The sequence below is a fragment of the Muntiacus reevesi genome, chromosome 2, assembly GCF_963930625.1.
Source record: "Muntiacus reevesi chromosome 2, mMunRee1.1, whole genome shotgun sequence".
In the NCBI taxonomy this organism is placed as follows: Eukaryota; Metazoa; Chordata; class Mammalia; order Artiodactyla; family Cervidae; genus Muntiacus; species Muntiacus reevesi.
Genome location: NC_089250.1, coordinates 224,013,766 through 224,031,627, shown reverse-complemented (window position 1 = coordinate 224,031,627; position 17,862 = coordinate 224,013,766). Strand labels below are relative to the sequence as shown.

The following is a 17,862-nucleotide window of genomic DNA, read 5'->3' as shown; positions in this document are numbered from 1 at the left end:
CGGCCCCTTGCCCACCTTTGTTAAACCAAGTGTAAGACCATTCTGAGCACGTGATGGGTGCGGCCGCTGGAGCCAGTCCTGAGGGGAAGCAGGCTGCCTCCAGGACCACCATGAGGGGGGGTGGGTCTCACCAAAGTTACCCTCTGCAGGACCACCTTACATCACCTGGTACGGCTGTGCTAGCTCTCCCCAGGAACCTTCCTGCTAAAATCACTTCCTAATTAATAAGTCCAATCCTCCTCCCAGGGTCTGCCTCAGAGGGATCCACGCCGACAGGGTATGCATGTGGCCCCGATAGTCCAGGGGTCCAGAAGCAGAGCTGAGCAGACAGCTCATTCCTGTCACACCACCACCTCCAACCCTCAGATTCCACAGCTCCAGCACATCCAATTTAAGGTCATCAGGTGCTCAAAACTATGAATCACGCATGAGCAGGTGAGTTCATTTCCATTTTATGATGAGCAGACTTATCTCGAGAACATTCGGGATGGGTACATGTCTCCCAGAGTCAAACCTGGAAGAAACCTGTGCCAACCAAGACACTGACCTTCACGCAGCTCCCCAAGGCAGTGACTTCTTCCCATGGCAGATCTGGGGGTGGCAAGGTGAGGGGAGTACTACGAGGGCCTCATTTCCAGGACAATAGAGCAGGAACCTGAGCTAGTGAGTGGCTCCCACGAAGTCACCCTGCCAGGTCGGGCCACGCCGGGTCTAAGAGCCAGGGGCCCTGTCTCCAAACACTGCTGGGGTCATGCTCTCTCAGGCTGGGCATGACCTCGGGGGTCAAATCATTTTTTACCCAGTGACTTCTGAGGCTCAGCAGAAAGTGGAGGAATGTTCTTGCAGACAGGCTGAAAGGGAAAGAATGAAGGAATGAACATGAACCCAAGAACAGGTGACAAGTATGTGTCATCCACTTCTGCCTCACCCACCAGAAGCACCAGAAAAATGCCAGTTTCTGCTAAGACTCAGTTCTTGACTCACCACTAAGTCTCTCTGGGTTCCACCTTCCTATCTGACTCCATGTGGATCTTTCTGACAACCTTGGTTGTGCTAGAATCTTGTTGCCAGTTTCCAGTGTGTTTTCAGTGAGTCACTCCACGTGCAGATGTATTTTTGATGCATTTGTGGGGGCAAGTAGGCTCCCAGTCCTCCTACTCTGCCATCTTGATCTCCCCTCCCATCTCATTTAAGTTCCTAATGCATCCCTCCTCATCACTCCCATTTTACAGACATGGAAACTGAGGCTTGGAGAGGGGAACACATTAGCCTAAGATCACCTGGTGGTAGAGCAGGAGTTTAAACCCAGTTCTGGCTGGCTGGTCCCTAAGAGGCATCCTACATCGTCTCTCACTGCCCTGCTCTTTCCCACTGGTCCCAGCACTTCCCCATGTGAGGTTCACAGACTCAAGTGGGTCAGAGCCACTCCAAGGACTATTCCTGTCATCAGCAGGTAATAGACATGTTGGCATCAGTCCCCACGGGCTCTAGTTTTTCCTGTAGGACTCACACCTGAAGATTCTGGAAACTGAAACCTGATGTTTGCCCTTCAAGGACATTCAGGGTAAATCACCTGCTTTCAGGGGGCTCTGTTTACCATGCACAGGCTTGAGCTTTCAGAGCGCTGGGTGGGTGTTCCGGTTTTACTGGATCTTTGCATCCGCCTGTATCTCACTTTGGAGAACGCCTGAGAGTGTAGCCGTGCCTTCTCACCCGGTCACCTCTGGTGCCGGCCGCCGCACCTTCGCTCTGTTCCCGCCCCAGTGGCCTCCATGTAGCTCCTCAGTAAGATCTTTCCTGCCCTGGGACTTTTGCCCGTCTGGCTCCCTCTGCCTGGGTGCCCGTGTCAGATGCTGGCTCCGGTGTTACCTGCTCACCTCCCTGACCTTCCCCTGAAGCAGTCCCCTCCTACCCAGCCTCATGTCGCCCGTCTGCCCAATGCCCTTCAGGACACCATTGCAGGCCGTGCCCATCTTGCTGGTTGACGGGCTTGGGCTCCTGTGCGATGTCAGCCCTGGGAACGGGAGCCCTGATTTATCCACGGCGTCCCCCTGGCACACGTCTGCACCCTGGAGACTTCCACCAGTGACGGTGAAGCCACGTGCCTGAGGGCTGGCCGTGGACAGTCAGCGGCAGAGGGAGGGCGCGGCCGACCAAGGTCACGTGGCAGCAGAGGGCGTGTCTGCTGTCTGCTGCGAAACTCAAAGTCAGTCACAGGCGAGGCTGGTCCTCGGGTTCAGAGTCACGGGCTCTGGAAACTTCTACTGCTGATTACACCCAAGGCGCTCACGTGTTCACTTTGAAGTTACAGGGGCATTTTCAGTCTTCCCACAGGTCAGCCCTCTTCCTGCCCTCCTATCAGTCAACTTCGTGACGAAAGCGACCTCAGATGCCTGGTTGCCCAAAGCCCCCCGCTGTCACTGACCGATCACGCCTCCCGCTTACCCGCCGCTGTCGCTTTATTGAAAGTGCCTCTGCTGTCCTTGTCCGTGTTCTGCCACATACTTGGAGGCACCCTCTGTGGAAAGAATCGGGCAGTCAGGGCAGGTGTGTGGATTCCTGCTCAGGTGCTCACAGCTCAGCAGCCAAACTAACTCTAAATGCCTCAGCCTGGCTCTGACCCCTCTCCTCCCCCAAATGAGGTCGCTCGGTCCCCACCTGCAGCCATTCTCCCTCCTCCCCAGGCCGCCCCGACCTGTGTAGCCTGCCCTCAACTCCTGACATTTCCCTGCCTGCCCCTGCCCCGACCCTGTGCTTATGACGTGCTCAGCTGCTGTGATGGCCGAGTTGCTTCAGCCTCACGATTGTCACATCTGCTGATGCTGTGCCTGCTGTTTCTTATTCTTCACACTGGGCTTCAGTGTCCCCTCCTCAGGAAGCCTTCCCTGACATCCCCGTCTATTTTCATGGTGTCCTGAATGTGACCTCAGTGGTCCTGATCACCATCGTCACCAAATAACCACTTGGACTTTATTCATTTTGTGATTTCCTGCTTGATATTAGCTGCCTGATGCCATGGACTGGATCTGCCATATTCACAAATGTAGCCTCAACCTCCAGCACAGAATAAAGAGTTTGTTCAGTTGCTCCGTTGTGTCTGACTCTTTGCTACCCCATGGACTGCAGTCCGCCAGGCTTCCCTGTCCATCACCAACTCCCGGAGCTTGCTCAGACTCATGTCCATTGAGTTGGTGATGCCATTCAACCATTTTATCCTCTGTTGTACCCTTCCCTTCATAAATATGTACTGTCAATTCTTTAAAAAATATAGTAGATGAATGGAAGAACACATGGATGGATGATCGAATGGATTATTGGGTGGATGGACAGAACACTGGATGGACAGAAGGACAGATGGATGGATGAGTGGAAGACAGGATGGATGGATAGGTGGATGGATGGAAGACTAGAAGGATGGATGGAAGACTGGATGGATGAATGGATGAGTGGAAGACAGGATGGATGGATGGGTAGATGGATGGAAGACTGGATGGATAGAAGACTGGATGGATAGAAGATGGGATGGATGGATGGAAAGATGGAAGGAAGATTGGATGGTTGGATGGAAGACTGAATGGATAGAAGACGGCATGGATGGATGGAAGACTGGATGGATAGAAGACGGCATGGATGGATGGAAAGATGGAAGGAGGACTGAATGGTTGAATGGAAGACTGGATGGTTGGATGGGTGGAAGACTGGATGGGTGAATGATTGCATGAATGGATGGATCCTTGGATAACTGGATGGATGACTGGCTGGAAAGATGGTGTCAACCATATTTTTCAATTTCCTGAATGAAAGTAGGAGGAGCTTTTGTACGTCAAGTCCTACATTCTGATGTTTAGCATGAAGCTGTGTTTGCTGTAAGCCCTCTTGCCCACCATCAGACAACAGGGTGTCTCCTTTATTCCCCAATCCTAGTTGCCACTTTGTCCCCATAAGCCATCCCTAAGCCGCTGCCCCAGTCCCAGCCTGCAGCCTGGAGTGGCTCCCACCCCACGGGGAGGACTGCTCAAGTTAGAGGAGAGATTTTGCACAACAGAAGCCTCTTAGCCTCCTAGCATCTGACCCCCAAAGGGCCACCTGATGGCATAAGAACCACCAGGTGGAATACAGTCATTTTCCTTCATAGCAGCTTCAGACTGGCGCTCTCAGGACAGCCCATGGGGCTTCTTTCTCTTCTTCACTCCAGAAACACCCACCACCATTTTCAGTACCCTCTGCAAGGAAAGAATGGGCCTTCTCCTACCTGGATATTCTTTGTAAAATTTCTGTCGTAAGAATCGACCATCTGGAAAAGAAATAAGAGGATTAAGCTCCTTTCAGGGAGTTTATGAGGTCAAAACTATTTTCATAACAGTGCTAAGAAATGATTTGTGTTTTTCACTCTCATTCTCTCACAAGTGTATGGTGGAATTTTTCAGAAGCTATGTTACGTGTGACACTGAAGCCCATCAAATGCAGATGCAGACATGAAGATCCAGTCCTCTGAATACACATATTACAACTGCAAATATGTAAAACCATGCCACTCTGCCCATTTTGTGTGTATGTTGGAAAACAGAACCATTATTAAGAAAAATACTATTTCTGTTCACCCCATAGTGAGTTCATCATTGTCACTTAAAAAAAATTATTTTAATTGGAGGACAATTGCAATATTGTGGTGGTTTTTGCCATATATCGACATGTGTTGTGTGTGTTGTGTCTGTGAAAGTCACTCAGTCGTGTCAGACTCTTTGTGACCCCTGGACGATACAGTCCACGGAATTCTCTCCAGGCCAGAATATTGGAATGGATAGTTGTTCCCTTCTTCAGGGGAATCTTCCCAACCCACAAATTGAACCGGGGTCTCCTGCATTGCAGGAGGATTCTTTACCAGCTGAGCTACCAGCGAAGCCCTATATCAACATGAATCAGCCAAATATTTGGAATGTCTCAGCTTTACTTTTGAATATGGTAAATGTCCATAGCCAGAACCCACACAAGGCTCTGTTGGGTTCTCAGTATTTTTTAAAATTAAGTTGTTGGTTTTGATTTGGCCGTGCCACACAGCATGTAGGCTCTTAGTTCCTTGACCAGGGATCAAACCTACATTCCCTGAAGTGGCAGTGCAGAGTCTTAACCACTGGACCACCAGGGACGTCCCTCAGTATTTTTTCTAATATAAAGTTTAAGAACCACTCTCTTAAGAGATGAACTGGAAGCAAATTTCAAAATATTGTTCAGCAAATGTCATTACACAATACATTCACAAGGAAAGCAAATAGCAGTTTTTGAGTCTGTTCAAAAGAGACATGAAAGTCATTACTGCAAACAAAACAACTCAGTTATGAAACTTCACTGCTCACTAACCTACTCGGAGCCTCAGTTTTCTCACCAGAAATGGGCATAAAATCAATACCTCTTAAGTTATCATGAGGATTAACAGAAATGCTTTCAGTGGAAACATAGACTTGCAGCAAAGATTATCAGGAACCACTCAAAACAGCCACTTTTGTGTGTAAAAAGTGATCAACTCTTGATAATTTCATTTGTCTCAAATTACTAAGAATCCCCACCACCCAATACCGACTGCTGACTGTCAACCACTCCACCCCCTTGCACAGTCCCTACCCTATCACGGCAGTGAAACACTCTCTGGTGGGAGTTGGGGAAATGTAACATGGTAGAGTGGAGAAATCTTGCCAGCTCACACTTAATTCCCATTGGTCAGCTCACCCCTCCCCTTCCACATGAGCCTTTTCTGATGGCTACCAGGGCAATCACATTTGTGCACTTGGAACTAATATTCCAATCACATCTCAATAAAAAATCGTTCTGTTCTGTGGACATCCTAACCATCATCAGGGTGTTCATGGCCAGCACTGACATTTACTGTTCAAGGCGACAGAACCAATGGACCGATCCACACCCTCTGGCAGACAGTTTATCAGCAATCTCAATGACTACTATTTACCACAATTTCCCAAGCAAATGACAGCTTTTTTCCAGGCCCAAGGCTCTCTGAAACATTCCTGCTCCTCCCTTCTCCCTGGGAATGGATTCTAGTTCCTGATGCCAAGGGAAGGACACTGTGATCCATGCAGAAATGGACCCCCTCCTCGCACCGGGTATGTTTACCAAAAGTGTCACTTTAACAAGCGAAATCAATTGATTTGAGCCCCTGCTCAGGACTGCATGACCACATTATCTTTTGGCAGCATCAGTGAAGTCATATTGTCAGAGGGGAGCGTGGAGACCCATCAGCCTCATAGTGGCATGGAAGCCACTTAGAAGATGTACTGGGGAGGGGGTATAAATTAGGAGCTTAGGATTAACATGTACATACTTCTATATATAAAATAGATAACCACTGAGAACCTGCTGCATGGTACAAGGAACCCTGCTAAATACTTTGTATTGGGTTGGCCAAAATATTAGTCCAGGCTTTTCCTTAAGATGTTACAGAAAAATCCAAATGAATATTTAGGACAAGCCAATAACAATCTATAAGGAAGAACAACCTGAAAAAGTGTGTGTGTGTGTGTGTGTGTGTGTGTGTGTGTATAAAATATACATGTATATATCTGAATCACTGTGCTTGTACACCTGAAACTAACACAAAATTGTAAATCAGCTAGACTTCAGTAATAAAATAGTAATTTTATTTATTGTAATAAATAAATAAAATATGCACTGAGGACCCCAGCTCTGCTCTCCGAGAAATCAGATCTACGGCCTGTGTCCATGTTCATCTTCCTCTCGAGAAAGACCCAATGTCAGGGTCCAGACTGAACTCGGAATGGCCCTCAGCCCCCTGCGGCAGCCAGCGCTCAGCAGAGGCTTGCATCTTAGGTGTGGGCATGAGAGGTGTAATTTATTCTCAGACAGTGCCCCCAAACACCTATGCAGATTTATCCAGAGGGAAGGTGTGGGCTGAGGGGAGAGGCAGGGAAGTATGATGAAAGAAACAGTAATGACTAATGAATGACGGTGGAGGGTCCAAGGGACTGTCCTTGCCACTGTTCAGTAAGTCAGAAATTACTCCAAATATAAAAAAAAGAAAAAAAAAACTTAAAACCAGAGGCGTCTTCCTAGGTTATCCTGGGATGGGAGTGCCCCTCTCCTCCCAGAGACTGTTGCTCCAAGGGACATTGTTGGAATTTAAGATGTTTCCAAAGTCCTGTACAATTATCAACAATTACTGCTAAGTGACGGCCCTCTGGGGACGAGGTGAGGGGAAATTTCATTTACATTTCCATCCAGAAGGCTCCGATCATTCCTCTGGGCGGGGAACACGTGGACAGGCTCAGCCCCCTTCCTGAAGGCAGGTGACCCCAGCGCATATTTGTTGAGGACCTACTCTGTCAGGCGCTGACCTGAGGGCTTTAGAAGTATTCTCCAATCCAAGCCTCATCACCACCCCTAGAAGCATTTACTATAGGGACCCCCCAATCGCTCAATTTTACAGATGAAGAAACCGAGGCTAAGAGAAGTTAGATTAGCTGCCCAGGGTCATCTAGGAAGAAAGCCACAGGGTTTGAGACCCATTTCAGTGGCCTGCAGTTTTTTTTATATGGTGTTTTTCTTTTCAAATTTCAGAAAATATTTTATTTTTTTAATGCTTTTTTATTGTAGTAAAAGCCACATGCTATAAAACATACTATTTAACCATATTTACTGGAGAAGGAAATGGCAACCCACTCCAGTACTCTTGCCTGGAAGAATCCCATGGACGGAGGATTCTGGTAGGCTGCAGTCCATGGGGTCGCAAAGAGTCGGACACGACTGAGTGACTTCACTTTCACGTTCCTTTAACCATATTCAACTGCAGGCTCAGTGGCACTAAGTGCATTCACACTGTTGTGCAGCCCTCAGCATCATCATCTCCCCATTTTTTCTCCCTCTTAAACTCTGTCCCCGCTAGATACTAACTCCTTACCCCACTCCCATGCCACCCCCACCCCTGGCCCCTGGCATCCACCAGTGTACTTTCTGACTCTATGAACTCAGTGATTCTAGGTACCGCATGTAAGTGGTATTTGTCTGCATCTACTGTACACTGGAGGGGCTTCCCATGTGGTGCAGTGGTAAAGAACTCGCCTGCCAATGGAGGAGACGCGGGTTCGATCCCTGGGTCAGGAAGATCCCCTGCAGAAGGAAATGGCAACCCACTCCAGTATTCTTGCCTGGAAAATCCCATGGACACAGGAGCCTGGTGGGCTACAGTCCATGGGGTCGCAAAGAGTCGGACATGACTGAGTGACTGAGCGCACGTGACTCTGTATGGAATATGTTTTTAAGGTTCAGTTAATACACGTCGTGTGGCCTACAGCCTTAACCACACTCGCCGCTGCTTGTGGTCACACTTCTCCCTTTGCAGGCTTGCACTAAGGCTTAGGGGAGCACCCACGGTGGCCTCCATCAACCTCAGGAACCATCTGTGCAGTCACCTGAATGTCCCTTTGCTGATCTCCATCCTCCAAGTGGGTCTTCTTTGAATTAATCTGATTTCTTGAGAACCGGTCTGAACTTGTTTGACTGACCCTGGTCTTGGAGATCACGTAACTGAATGAGTGCGATCAGGTGATAAGCAAGGCCCGGTAATTCCAGGCCTTTCTGGTTATAAAAATGACATTTCAGCTCAGAGGACTCCTGACTTGCCTCCCTGGCCCTCGCCCCCACCAGCTCTCTTCTGGAACAGGCTGGCCTGTCCTTGGGGCTGTGCATCTAGAGGACAGTGGGGGGCCCGGTCCACCTGCGGTGCAATGCGGTGTCTACAGACAGCAGTGGGGAAAAGAGAACGGATTCAGATCTGTGCTTGAGAAACTACAGACGTGGTTTACATGGATTAACTCATTGGCTCTTCAAAGAGTCTGTGAAGTAGCTTAACTATTTTTTTTCTGGCTGTGCCTTGCAACTTGTGGGAATTTAGTTCCCAGACCAGGGATCTCAAACCTGCAGCCCTGCATTGGAAGCATGGAGTCCTAACCACTGGACCACCAGGGAAGTCCCAGCTTAACTATTATTAGCCCAGCTTATAGATAAGGAAAGTGAGACCTGAAGAGGCTGGCTACATGCCACATGCAGCAGCGAGCGGCTAAGTGGCCTGTCTGGCTGGAGAACCCATTAATATGCCTAACAGCAAGTGGGATGAAGGAGAAATCTCAGATTCCCGGTTGGTTATGAACCTGTTACATGCAACTTTTTTTTTTTTTTTCAAATTGAGCTCAGAATTCCAAGAACCAAGATACCTGCAACAGTCCCGTGCCTCATAATTTTATTATTTACAATGATGATAATGCTAAATGTATAAGAGATTTAACATTTATGTCTTTCCAGAGACACCTCAGAGAAAGAAAATTATCAAATCAGAGGAAAAACGCTTTGGCAGAAAATGCATGTGGTGGGTCCTCTGGGCCAACAGGGTCACTGTGACTATCCTGATCTTGACTGAGGTGCTATCCTCAGCTATTAGGGCTGAGGGATGCTGAAGTGGGGACGTGGGCCTGGAGAATGTGTTCTCAAGGCTCCAATGAGCTCAACTTTGACAAAGTTGCCTGATTCTTCCCTTGCACATAGTCCTGGAAAATTCCACGCCTAACTTCTCAACCTTACACCTTACATGAGACAGGAGAGGCTTCAGGTCCCCCCAGCAGTCCCCCCTGCTCCGTCTTCCGTGCCCCTCACCCCAGAGGAAAGCATGCAAACTAAAGCCACGCTCCTCAGGCCCTTCACTGAACTATTTATTGACTTGTCTCCAAAGACAAATATTAATTAAGTCATACTGAAGGGTCCTAGCAGGGGGAAGTTAAGGGTTCTTGGACAACTCAAATATTGTGCAATTTATAATGGATAGATAGATATTAATAGAAGTAAATTATCCAGTGTTTACTGAGCACTTCTTATCTCTTGTCTCGGCTCTGGCTTCACACATGTGATTTCCATCACCCCATAACCCAACATGAAGTGATATCATTTTACAAATAAGGCAACTGAGGCTCAGAGATTTGAAACAACTGACCCCAAGGTGAGCCAGGCAGGAAGTGGTGAGTTGGGCTGTGCCCTCGTCCTGTGCAGATGAGGAGGGAGAAAGTGGCCTGGAGCAGGGTCGTGGCTAGGGGCAGGGGAGGGTGGGGACAGGCTCAGAGGTCGGGGTTTCCTCTGGGATGGTCTCCCACGGGGGAGTTCCGGGGAGGGCTAGGTGGGACTTGGTGTCTGCACTCACCTGCTGGCTTGCGCTGCTTGACACACTGCCCCCGGTTGGGGATGCCCGCGGCCAGGTCACCAGGGCTCAGGATGTGGCACTCGTAGCCTGAGGGGCAGAGGAGCGGCTCGGCCCCGTCCTCGGTGGTGCTGCAGGCCTCTGCTGCGGGGCGGGGGACACACGGGGGGCTCAGGGGCGGCCCCCAGCGGGGCAGAGGGGCTGCCTCTTCTCTGCAACCCAGATGCCAGGCTGTGCCTGGGGTCTCTGCGTGCACGCACACACACACAGGCACACACACACACACACACACACACATGCACACATACATATAGCTGCAACCGTACGCACACGCACACAAACACATCCTGCACACACACACTCACATCTATAGTCACACACACCTTCATGAACACAGTTACACAAATACTCAGACACACAGCCACAAGCACAGCCACTGGGCTCCAGGAACAGCCGCACACCCTCGTGGACACGGCGGTGCAGGCGTGTGTGTGTGCAGAGCTGCAGAGCACAGCTGCACACAGCAAGGTGCTCACTCACGCCCACGGCCCTGCAGTGGTCCAGACCCCCGGCCTGCCTGTCCCTTTCAGAAACCGTCCTCCACCACCCCTGCCCCCAGGGAGGCCTCATGGGCAGGGAACAATGAACCCATACGGTGATTTTAAGGATCTGAAAACCCCACCCCACCCCCTCTGAATTCTCCACCCAGGAGGAGGCCCCCAGTCCCAGGGAGAGTCAATCCCTACGGTGTTCTGGAGACTCTGAGATCCTGGCCAAGCCCCGGTCATACTCTTCCATGGGGGTGGGGATAGCTCAAGAAGGCTGGGTATTTGAGGACAAGCAGCCTCCTGGAGCAGAGGCTGCCCCGGTTTTCAGTTTTCTGGGGGCAGCCTGAGAAGGGGGGACCCTGGCTGTGCCGTTGGGTTGGGCGTCACCCCACAGGTACCTTGCAACACCTCTTCAGGGCCATCCAGGAGCCAGCCGTTGCCCCCAAGCCATCGAGGTTTCGGCTGTACTAGCCAGTCTAAAACTGACAAGATAACGCATGGTTACGTCAATGCCCTCTTCAGGCAGCCGAGAAGTGCCCCAGCCTCTGGGAATGGGGGAACTCACATCTCATGAAGAAACACTGACCCTCCCGAAGGAGAAACAAAACAACGTGGTTCTCCTGAAAAAATTCACCTCTTCCCTTTAGTAACAGATTTTTGAGTTTCAACTAGGCACTGGGTAGCCAAGCTGGAGACTACATTTCCCAGCAGCTCCTGTGGCTAGGTATGGCCATGCAAACTGAGTTCTGGCCAATGGGATGTGAGCAGAGGTGATGATGCAGCTCTCTGTCTTGCCCTTGCATTGATGCCTGTCTGTCCCCTACCCTCTCTTTCCTGCAACCTGCAGACTGGGGGCCACTTAGACCACGTGGAGCAACAAGACAGAGGGAACCTCGGTCCCTGGGTGACTGTGGAGCAGAGCCACCTGCCTGCTATGGACCATCTGTCAACTCAGGCCTTTTATCCAAGGGAGAAGGAAATATTTAATAGGCTGGGCCCCTTGGTTTATGGGTCTTTTAGTTACAGCCTTACGGCCTGTTCTCTAACCAATACATTTTTTAACAGGAAGAGTGACCAGGTAGTAGACTGGAAGGTCTTCAAACCCCCAAACAGGGATTGAAAACCCAAATGTCTCTGGGGACAGAGAAGTAGAATAAGGGAGAAAGGCAGGCTGGGTAGGACCACAGCCAACTGGAGACTGTTCTGCCTCAACGGCTTAGCAGTTGGTCAGCTCTGGCCAGCCATTCCCAGTGTTCTCAGAGCCTCTGGGTGGTGTGCTGCTTTAAATATTATTTATTTATTTGGCTCCATCGAGTCTTGGTTGCAGCACATGGGGCTTCCCTGCAGCACGCAGGCTCCAGAGTGCACAGGCTCGGCAGCTGTGATGCGTGGGCTTAGCTGCCTCATGGGGATCTTAGTTCCCTGAGCAGGGATCAAAGCAATGTTTCCTGCATTGGAAGCTGGATTCTTAACCACTGAACCACCAGGGAAGTCCTTGGGTGGCTTTTTCTTTTTCTTAAACTTTTAAGTCTGTATTTTTTTTTTTTTAAAGATAAACTCGGTTTTAAATGTTGGCAATTAATTTTTTTTAAAACGTGCTTTGGAGATCAAATAAAACTGGTTTGGGATCACATTTGCTTTTGGCCTCTGCTTTGGTCTGACTCCAAAACATGACAAAATAAAGAGACTGATGTGCTGTCTGGTGCCTTTGAGAGCACGTAGATGGAAACTGGTAAAAATGGTGGTTAGCTTTTTCTTTAAAAGAGTACAATGGGGTTATAAGATGGTTGTTCTTGGTGTAGAAATGGAAACAACAGACCAGACCAGCTGTTTGCAACTTCCAGGTGAGAGGGGGTGACATGGTTCCAGATCTCTGTTTCCAGTCTTCTGTTTCTTCCCTCCTTTTCCCCATCACCTCAGGCTTAATGTTAGAAAATATATTTTCAATGCTATTTTCCACTGGACAGGAAATGTATTAATGCATCCTACATGGGGAAACATACACACTGAGCTATGTGTGTGCTGTGTGCTCAGTCTTGTCTGATTCTTTGCGACACCGTGGACTGTAGCCCGCCAGGCTCCTGTGTCCATGGGATTCTCCAGGCAAAAATACTGAAGTGGGTTGCCATTTTCCTGCTCCAGGGGATCTTCCCAACCCCAGGGATCAAACCCCCATCTCCCGCCTTGCAGGTGAATTCTTTACAACTGAGTTGCCAGAGAAGCCCACACTTTGACATACTTTTTGGAATACTGAAATTTGGTCAAGGCCTCCCATAAAAGTGCAGACCCTTAAGCCTTGGAAGCCCAGGGTCTTGCCTCTCTGCTCTCCAACTAGAACTTTCTGGGATCACCTACTAGATAAACTCCCTCCACCCAAGATGTTATCTCAGGGTCTGCTTTGGAGAGAAAGGGAACTTACAAACAGACTGCAAGGAAGTGTGTAAGCTGCTTAGGCTTGTTAGACAAGCTGTTCTCAATGTGGAGCGACTTTGCCCCCAGATGAAACATCTAGTCAAGTCCAGAGATTGTTTTTGGTTGTCCCGGTGTGTGTGTGGGAGGGCTACTACTTCCATCTAGTGGGGAGAGGCCAGGGTGCCACTCAACAGCCCATGAACACAACACCCAGGTCAGTCCCTGACTCCCCACCCCAAACCCAAAGGTCAAGAGTACCAAGGGTGAGACAACGTGTACTAAACATTACTGTTATAATTCTTATTACGACTAATACTTTGCTGACTCTTCCTGCTGGCCAGTGAGAGCCAGGCTTTCACTGATTCGTCCACCCTTCACTGAGTAACTTTTATGTCGTGGGGATATAGCAGTGAATGAAACAAATCAAACTTCCTGCCTCATAGGGCTGACCTTCAAGTAGGGGGAACAGTCAGGAGACAAATGAAGCACAATATTCTAGACTAAGATGTAAAGAAAGCTTAAGCCACAGGGCAGTAAGGAACTAGAGGAAAGCCTCGAGGCCGGAGGAAAGATGATCACAGAGAGGGAAACTCCCCTGAGGAGCTTCCCTGGTGGTTCAGATGATAAAGAAGCCTGCAATGCGGGAGATGGGGGTCAATCCCTGGGGCAGGAGGATCCCTTGGAGAATGGCTGTCAACCCTATCCAATATTCTTGTCTGGAGATTTCTGTGGACAGAGGAGCCTGGCAGGCTACAGTCCATGATGCTGGGAAAGGCCAAAGGAGAAAAGGGTGGCAGAGGATGAGATGGTGAGACAGCATCACTTACTCAATGGACACGAATCTGAGCAAACTCCAGGAGATAGTGAAGGATAGTGAAACCTGGCGTGCTGCAGCCCACTGGGTCACAAGAGTCGGACACAACTTAGCGACTGAACAACAACTCCCCTGAGAAAGTGACCACCTCTGGACTGAGATCTGAGAGGGTGAGGAAGTGAGCTATGTGGGTATCTCGGGGAAAGACTGGATTCCACAAATGGGCCCAGGGGCCCCACATTCCTACACTCAGAGCCTAAGGCAGTGGACACTTCTCCACAGTCAAAAGCCTAAACTGAAGCTCCAGTTCTGCCTGCTGGGTGACTTTGGGCAAGGTACTCAGCTTCTCTGAGTTCCAATATCTTTAGCTATAAAACAGGGCTGAAAATGGTCTCTCCACTCCAAGGGAGTGTGTGAGGATTAAATGAGATGGTGCAAGGAAAGGCTATTTGGAATGTCATGGACAGTTGCTCAGTTTGTGCACTGCTCAGAAACACCTGTTCTAGGCAGCAAGTAAGGCTAGAGTTCCTATACCCTGCCTCAGCCCAAAGGAGGGGACCTCTCTGAGACCTGTCCAACCAGACAGGTGTACTTTTATGTGTTTCCTCCACCAGGAGGGGTGCCATTTTGCCCTTCTTATAAAAGGCCCTGTAGGAGCCAGCCTGGCCAAGAGGCAGTGCTTAAAGGCAGCACCGATTATAATTATGAGCATTATTAAGGGTGCGGAATCCCTTGTCATCACTGTGACCTCACCCTGAATAAAACTGAGTGTGTTCATTTTTACCTTGGCTTTGGCGGGTGGGGGGGCACTCACTAATGAAGGCCCACGGGAACCAGAGCCTTTGGCTGACAGTGCAATCCTACCAGACTTCTGTGCTCCAAAGGCTCAGCCCCAAGCAGAACGGACAGAAAGCCCCTGCCTACCCTCATCCTACCCACTCAGGGCATGTTTTCCCTACTCAGCGGAGACCCCCCCTTCTCTCCCCATCCCCCCAGGTTCTCTTCCTACCCCTCCCTTCCCCAAGCTCTCCAGAAGGGATCTGAAACGCCTTCCCTCCAAAGGTGATGCCCCGAGAACTGTTTCTCCCAAGGAGATTCCCGTTAGGATTCAATGAACAGGTATTGATTCCCTGCTCCTAGCCCCACGTGGGGCTGAGCAAGCACTTCGGGGCCTGGCACTCTCCGGAAGTCGAGTGTTCTCGTTCCTGCTTTACAGGTGGGGGCTTAAGGCGGTCCCCAGCTGGCCAGCAGATCTGAACTCTGGAGTCTGAGTCCTCACCTGGATCGCTGAGGTGTCAGTCTCCATCTCAAATACCCCAGGGATAGGCCTCATGAGTGAACTGGGTGGTCCTGGTGGGGGTCTCTGGAAAACTAGAGGGGTCCCCCTGCCATGCAGGAGCACCTGAGGCTGCAGCAGATGGTGGCCCAGGGAATGTCGGCCAGTATTTTTAAGAAAAGCTGGAAATCTGGATTTTTTTTTTATGAGGAATCTCCCCCAGCTTCATAGGAGGAAACATTTTCCCTGGAATGGGCATCCTCTGGACTGTAGTTCTCTGTCGGCAGAGGTGAGCCCCGCATACAGCAGGTGCTTACTGCATGCAGCTGGATGCTTGCTCCAGAAGCGCTATGTTCCCATTTCCCAGGTGGCCCAGGTAGTCCCAGGCAGGAGAGATCCCCCGTGGTGCCGGCCCCCCAACCCCGCCCCGTCCCCTGCCCCATCTCCCCCCCAGCCCACCCCAGCCTGGGTGAACCTACCTGGCGGGGGCGGCACGGCCTCCAGGCAGGCGTAGGCGCAGCCGTTGTAGCAGCAGCGCCGGTGTCGCGGGCACTCGGAGTCAGCCTGGCAGCGTGCAGCCTGGCAGGCACCAGGGGGCAGCGAGCGTGGGGGTGGCGGGCACCGGTCTGCACGGGGCTGACGGGAGCCGCCTACCTCTTCGGCCTGCGGGGAGAAGGCGAGTCAGTGGGATGTGCTGGGGGCTGTGCGCCGTGGGTGAGTCGCTGGGCTTCTCTGAGCTGCTGCGTCCTGGCGTGCTCACAGCAGAAGCACCCTCGGAGGGTTGCTCTGACTGAGGAAAGATGCTCTTTCTCTTTGTAAGAGCCCCAGACTGTGAGGCTCACTGACAAACAATGGCCTCACTGATGGTGAGCCCAGCAGTAACCAAAAGATGAATGAATCTGGAGAAGAACTGTATGTTAAGCAAGCATCTATCCTGATGCATTTATTTATGTATGGATATGGTGGCTCAGACGGTAAAGAGTCTGCCTGCGGTGCAGGAGACCCGCATTTGATCCCTGGGTCAGGAAGATCCCCTGGAGAAGGAAATGGCAACCCACTCCAGTATTCTTGCCTGGAGAATCTCATGGACGGAGGAGCCTGGCAGGCTACAGTTCATGGGGTCACAAAGAGTCCCACAGGATTGAGCAACTTCACTTTTCACTACATATAATAGGGTGTATATGTACATATACATACATACATAGATATGTACACATGTATATTTCTATATATACATATATACTCCTTATCATCCATATGTTTAAATAGAACTTTGAGAATTTACAAATCACACACAAAATGAACAAATTCACACAACAGACAACTTGGATAAACCTCACAAACATAATACTGAGCAAAAAAAAAGAAAAATGAAAACCCCAATGTCACAATAGCACACACAGTGGCCCCATTGTGCTTCTTGATCTGAGTGCTGGCTCCATAGTGCGTTTTCATGGAGCCAGCCTGACTCAGGATTTTCCCACTTTTTGGCACCATGTTTTCAGAAAAAGTGAATAGTATGATATACTATTTAACATATAAGAAGTATGGATGCATGGCCAATAAAACACGCATTTTAGAGGTGGGACTGGGAGGCCTGAAGTCGTACCAGGGGAGCCACGCTGGATCCCCGTGACACCAGACGCCATCTGTGCCGGGAGCACTGTTCGGCTTCTGAATTTGAGGGTGGGGTGTTTGGAGGGCAGGTCTTACACATGCCTACACACATGTGCACACACGCATGCACACACACAGTCAGAGACAGAGTAAGTCATTGTGAAAAAAACACCCGCCACCTGCTATTATCTGAACTACTCTTCCCACCTAAAACAGTGTAACTGCTGATCCTCCAATCCCCCAACATATATATATTTCAAAATTCTGCCCATTGTATGTCCAAGTAAATAATGTACTGCTGCAGACTGCAATAGCATACAGCCACTAAAACCTGCTTATGAGAGACTCCCCCCAAGAGATGGTGGTTTGTAAAGAAAGCTAAAGTGTAGAAGAGTTTGTATGCTCTGCACCTATGTTTTAAAATGTATGTATGCACACACATGTAATATGCACATACTTATACAGGCCTAGAACATCTTTGGAAGGATATACAAGAAGACACAAGCAACTGTTGTCAAAGACTGCCTCTGAAGAGAAGAATTAGGTTCTGAAGTTGAGGGAGATTTTTCCTATTGTCAACACTTTTTTCTCCTTATTGCATGCTCTTTTCCATAGGTTATATATATATATATATTGCCATGGACCCACTGATTTTTTTCAATTAAAGACAATTAAAAAGTTTACGAAGTAGAAGTACTTAACAGGAAAAGCTTTGTTAGTAAAATAAATGAATAAAAGGCAAGCTGCACAATGGCACATGCCCCCAAAGGTCAAGGCTGTCTGAACGTCCGTCCCCTGCAGCTATCGTGTCTGGCTTTTTGCAACCCCATGGGTTACAGCCCACCAGGCTTCTCTGTCCATGGGATTCTCCGGGCAAGAATACTGGAGTGTGTAGCCATTTCCTTCTCCAGGGGATCTTCCTGATCCAGGTATCGAACCGGGGTTTCCTGCATTGCACCAGGAAACCATTTGTCTGCTGCATTTG

The 17,862-nt window shown here is 49.6% G+C and overlaps 1 protein-coding gene across 6 annotated transcripts in view; it reads right to left on the bottom strand.

Annotated features, from left to right (window-relative positions):
- Nucleotides 1-436: 436 nt before the first annotated feature.
- WFDC1 (WAP four-disulfide core domain 1) overlaps nt 437-17,862 on the bottom strand; it is a 28,072-nt gene continuing 10,646 nt past the window's right edge. For 3 of the 6 annotated variants that reach the window (XM_065920439.1, XM_065920438.1, XM_065920442.1), the window contains 6 exons: nt 15,740-15,923; nt 11,157-11,240; nt 10,214-10,354; nt 4,253-4,294; nt 2,446-2,518; nt 437-851 (listed from right to left, as the gene is read on the bottom strand). In XM_065920439.1, coding sequence (XP_065776511.1) covers nt 2,460-2,518; nt 4,253-4,294; nt 10,214-10,354; nt 11,157-11,240; nt 15,740-15,923 — 510 coding nt within the window. In that variant the 3' untranslated portion in view covers nt 437-851; nt 2,446-2,459. Of the gene's footprint in view, nt 852-2,425; nt 2,519-4,252; nt 4,295-10,213; nt 10,355-11,156; nt 11,241-15,739; nt 15,924-17,862 lie in introns of all 6 variants that reach the window. The other 3 variants (XM_065920441.1, XM_065920443.1, XM_065920440.1) reach the window with 2 other exon arrangements.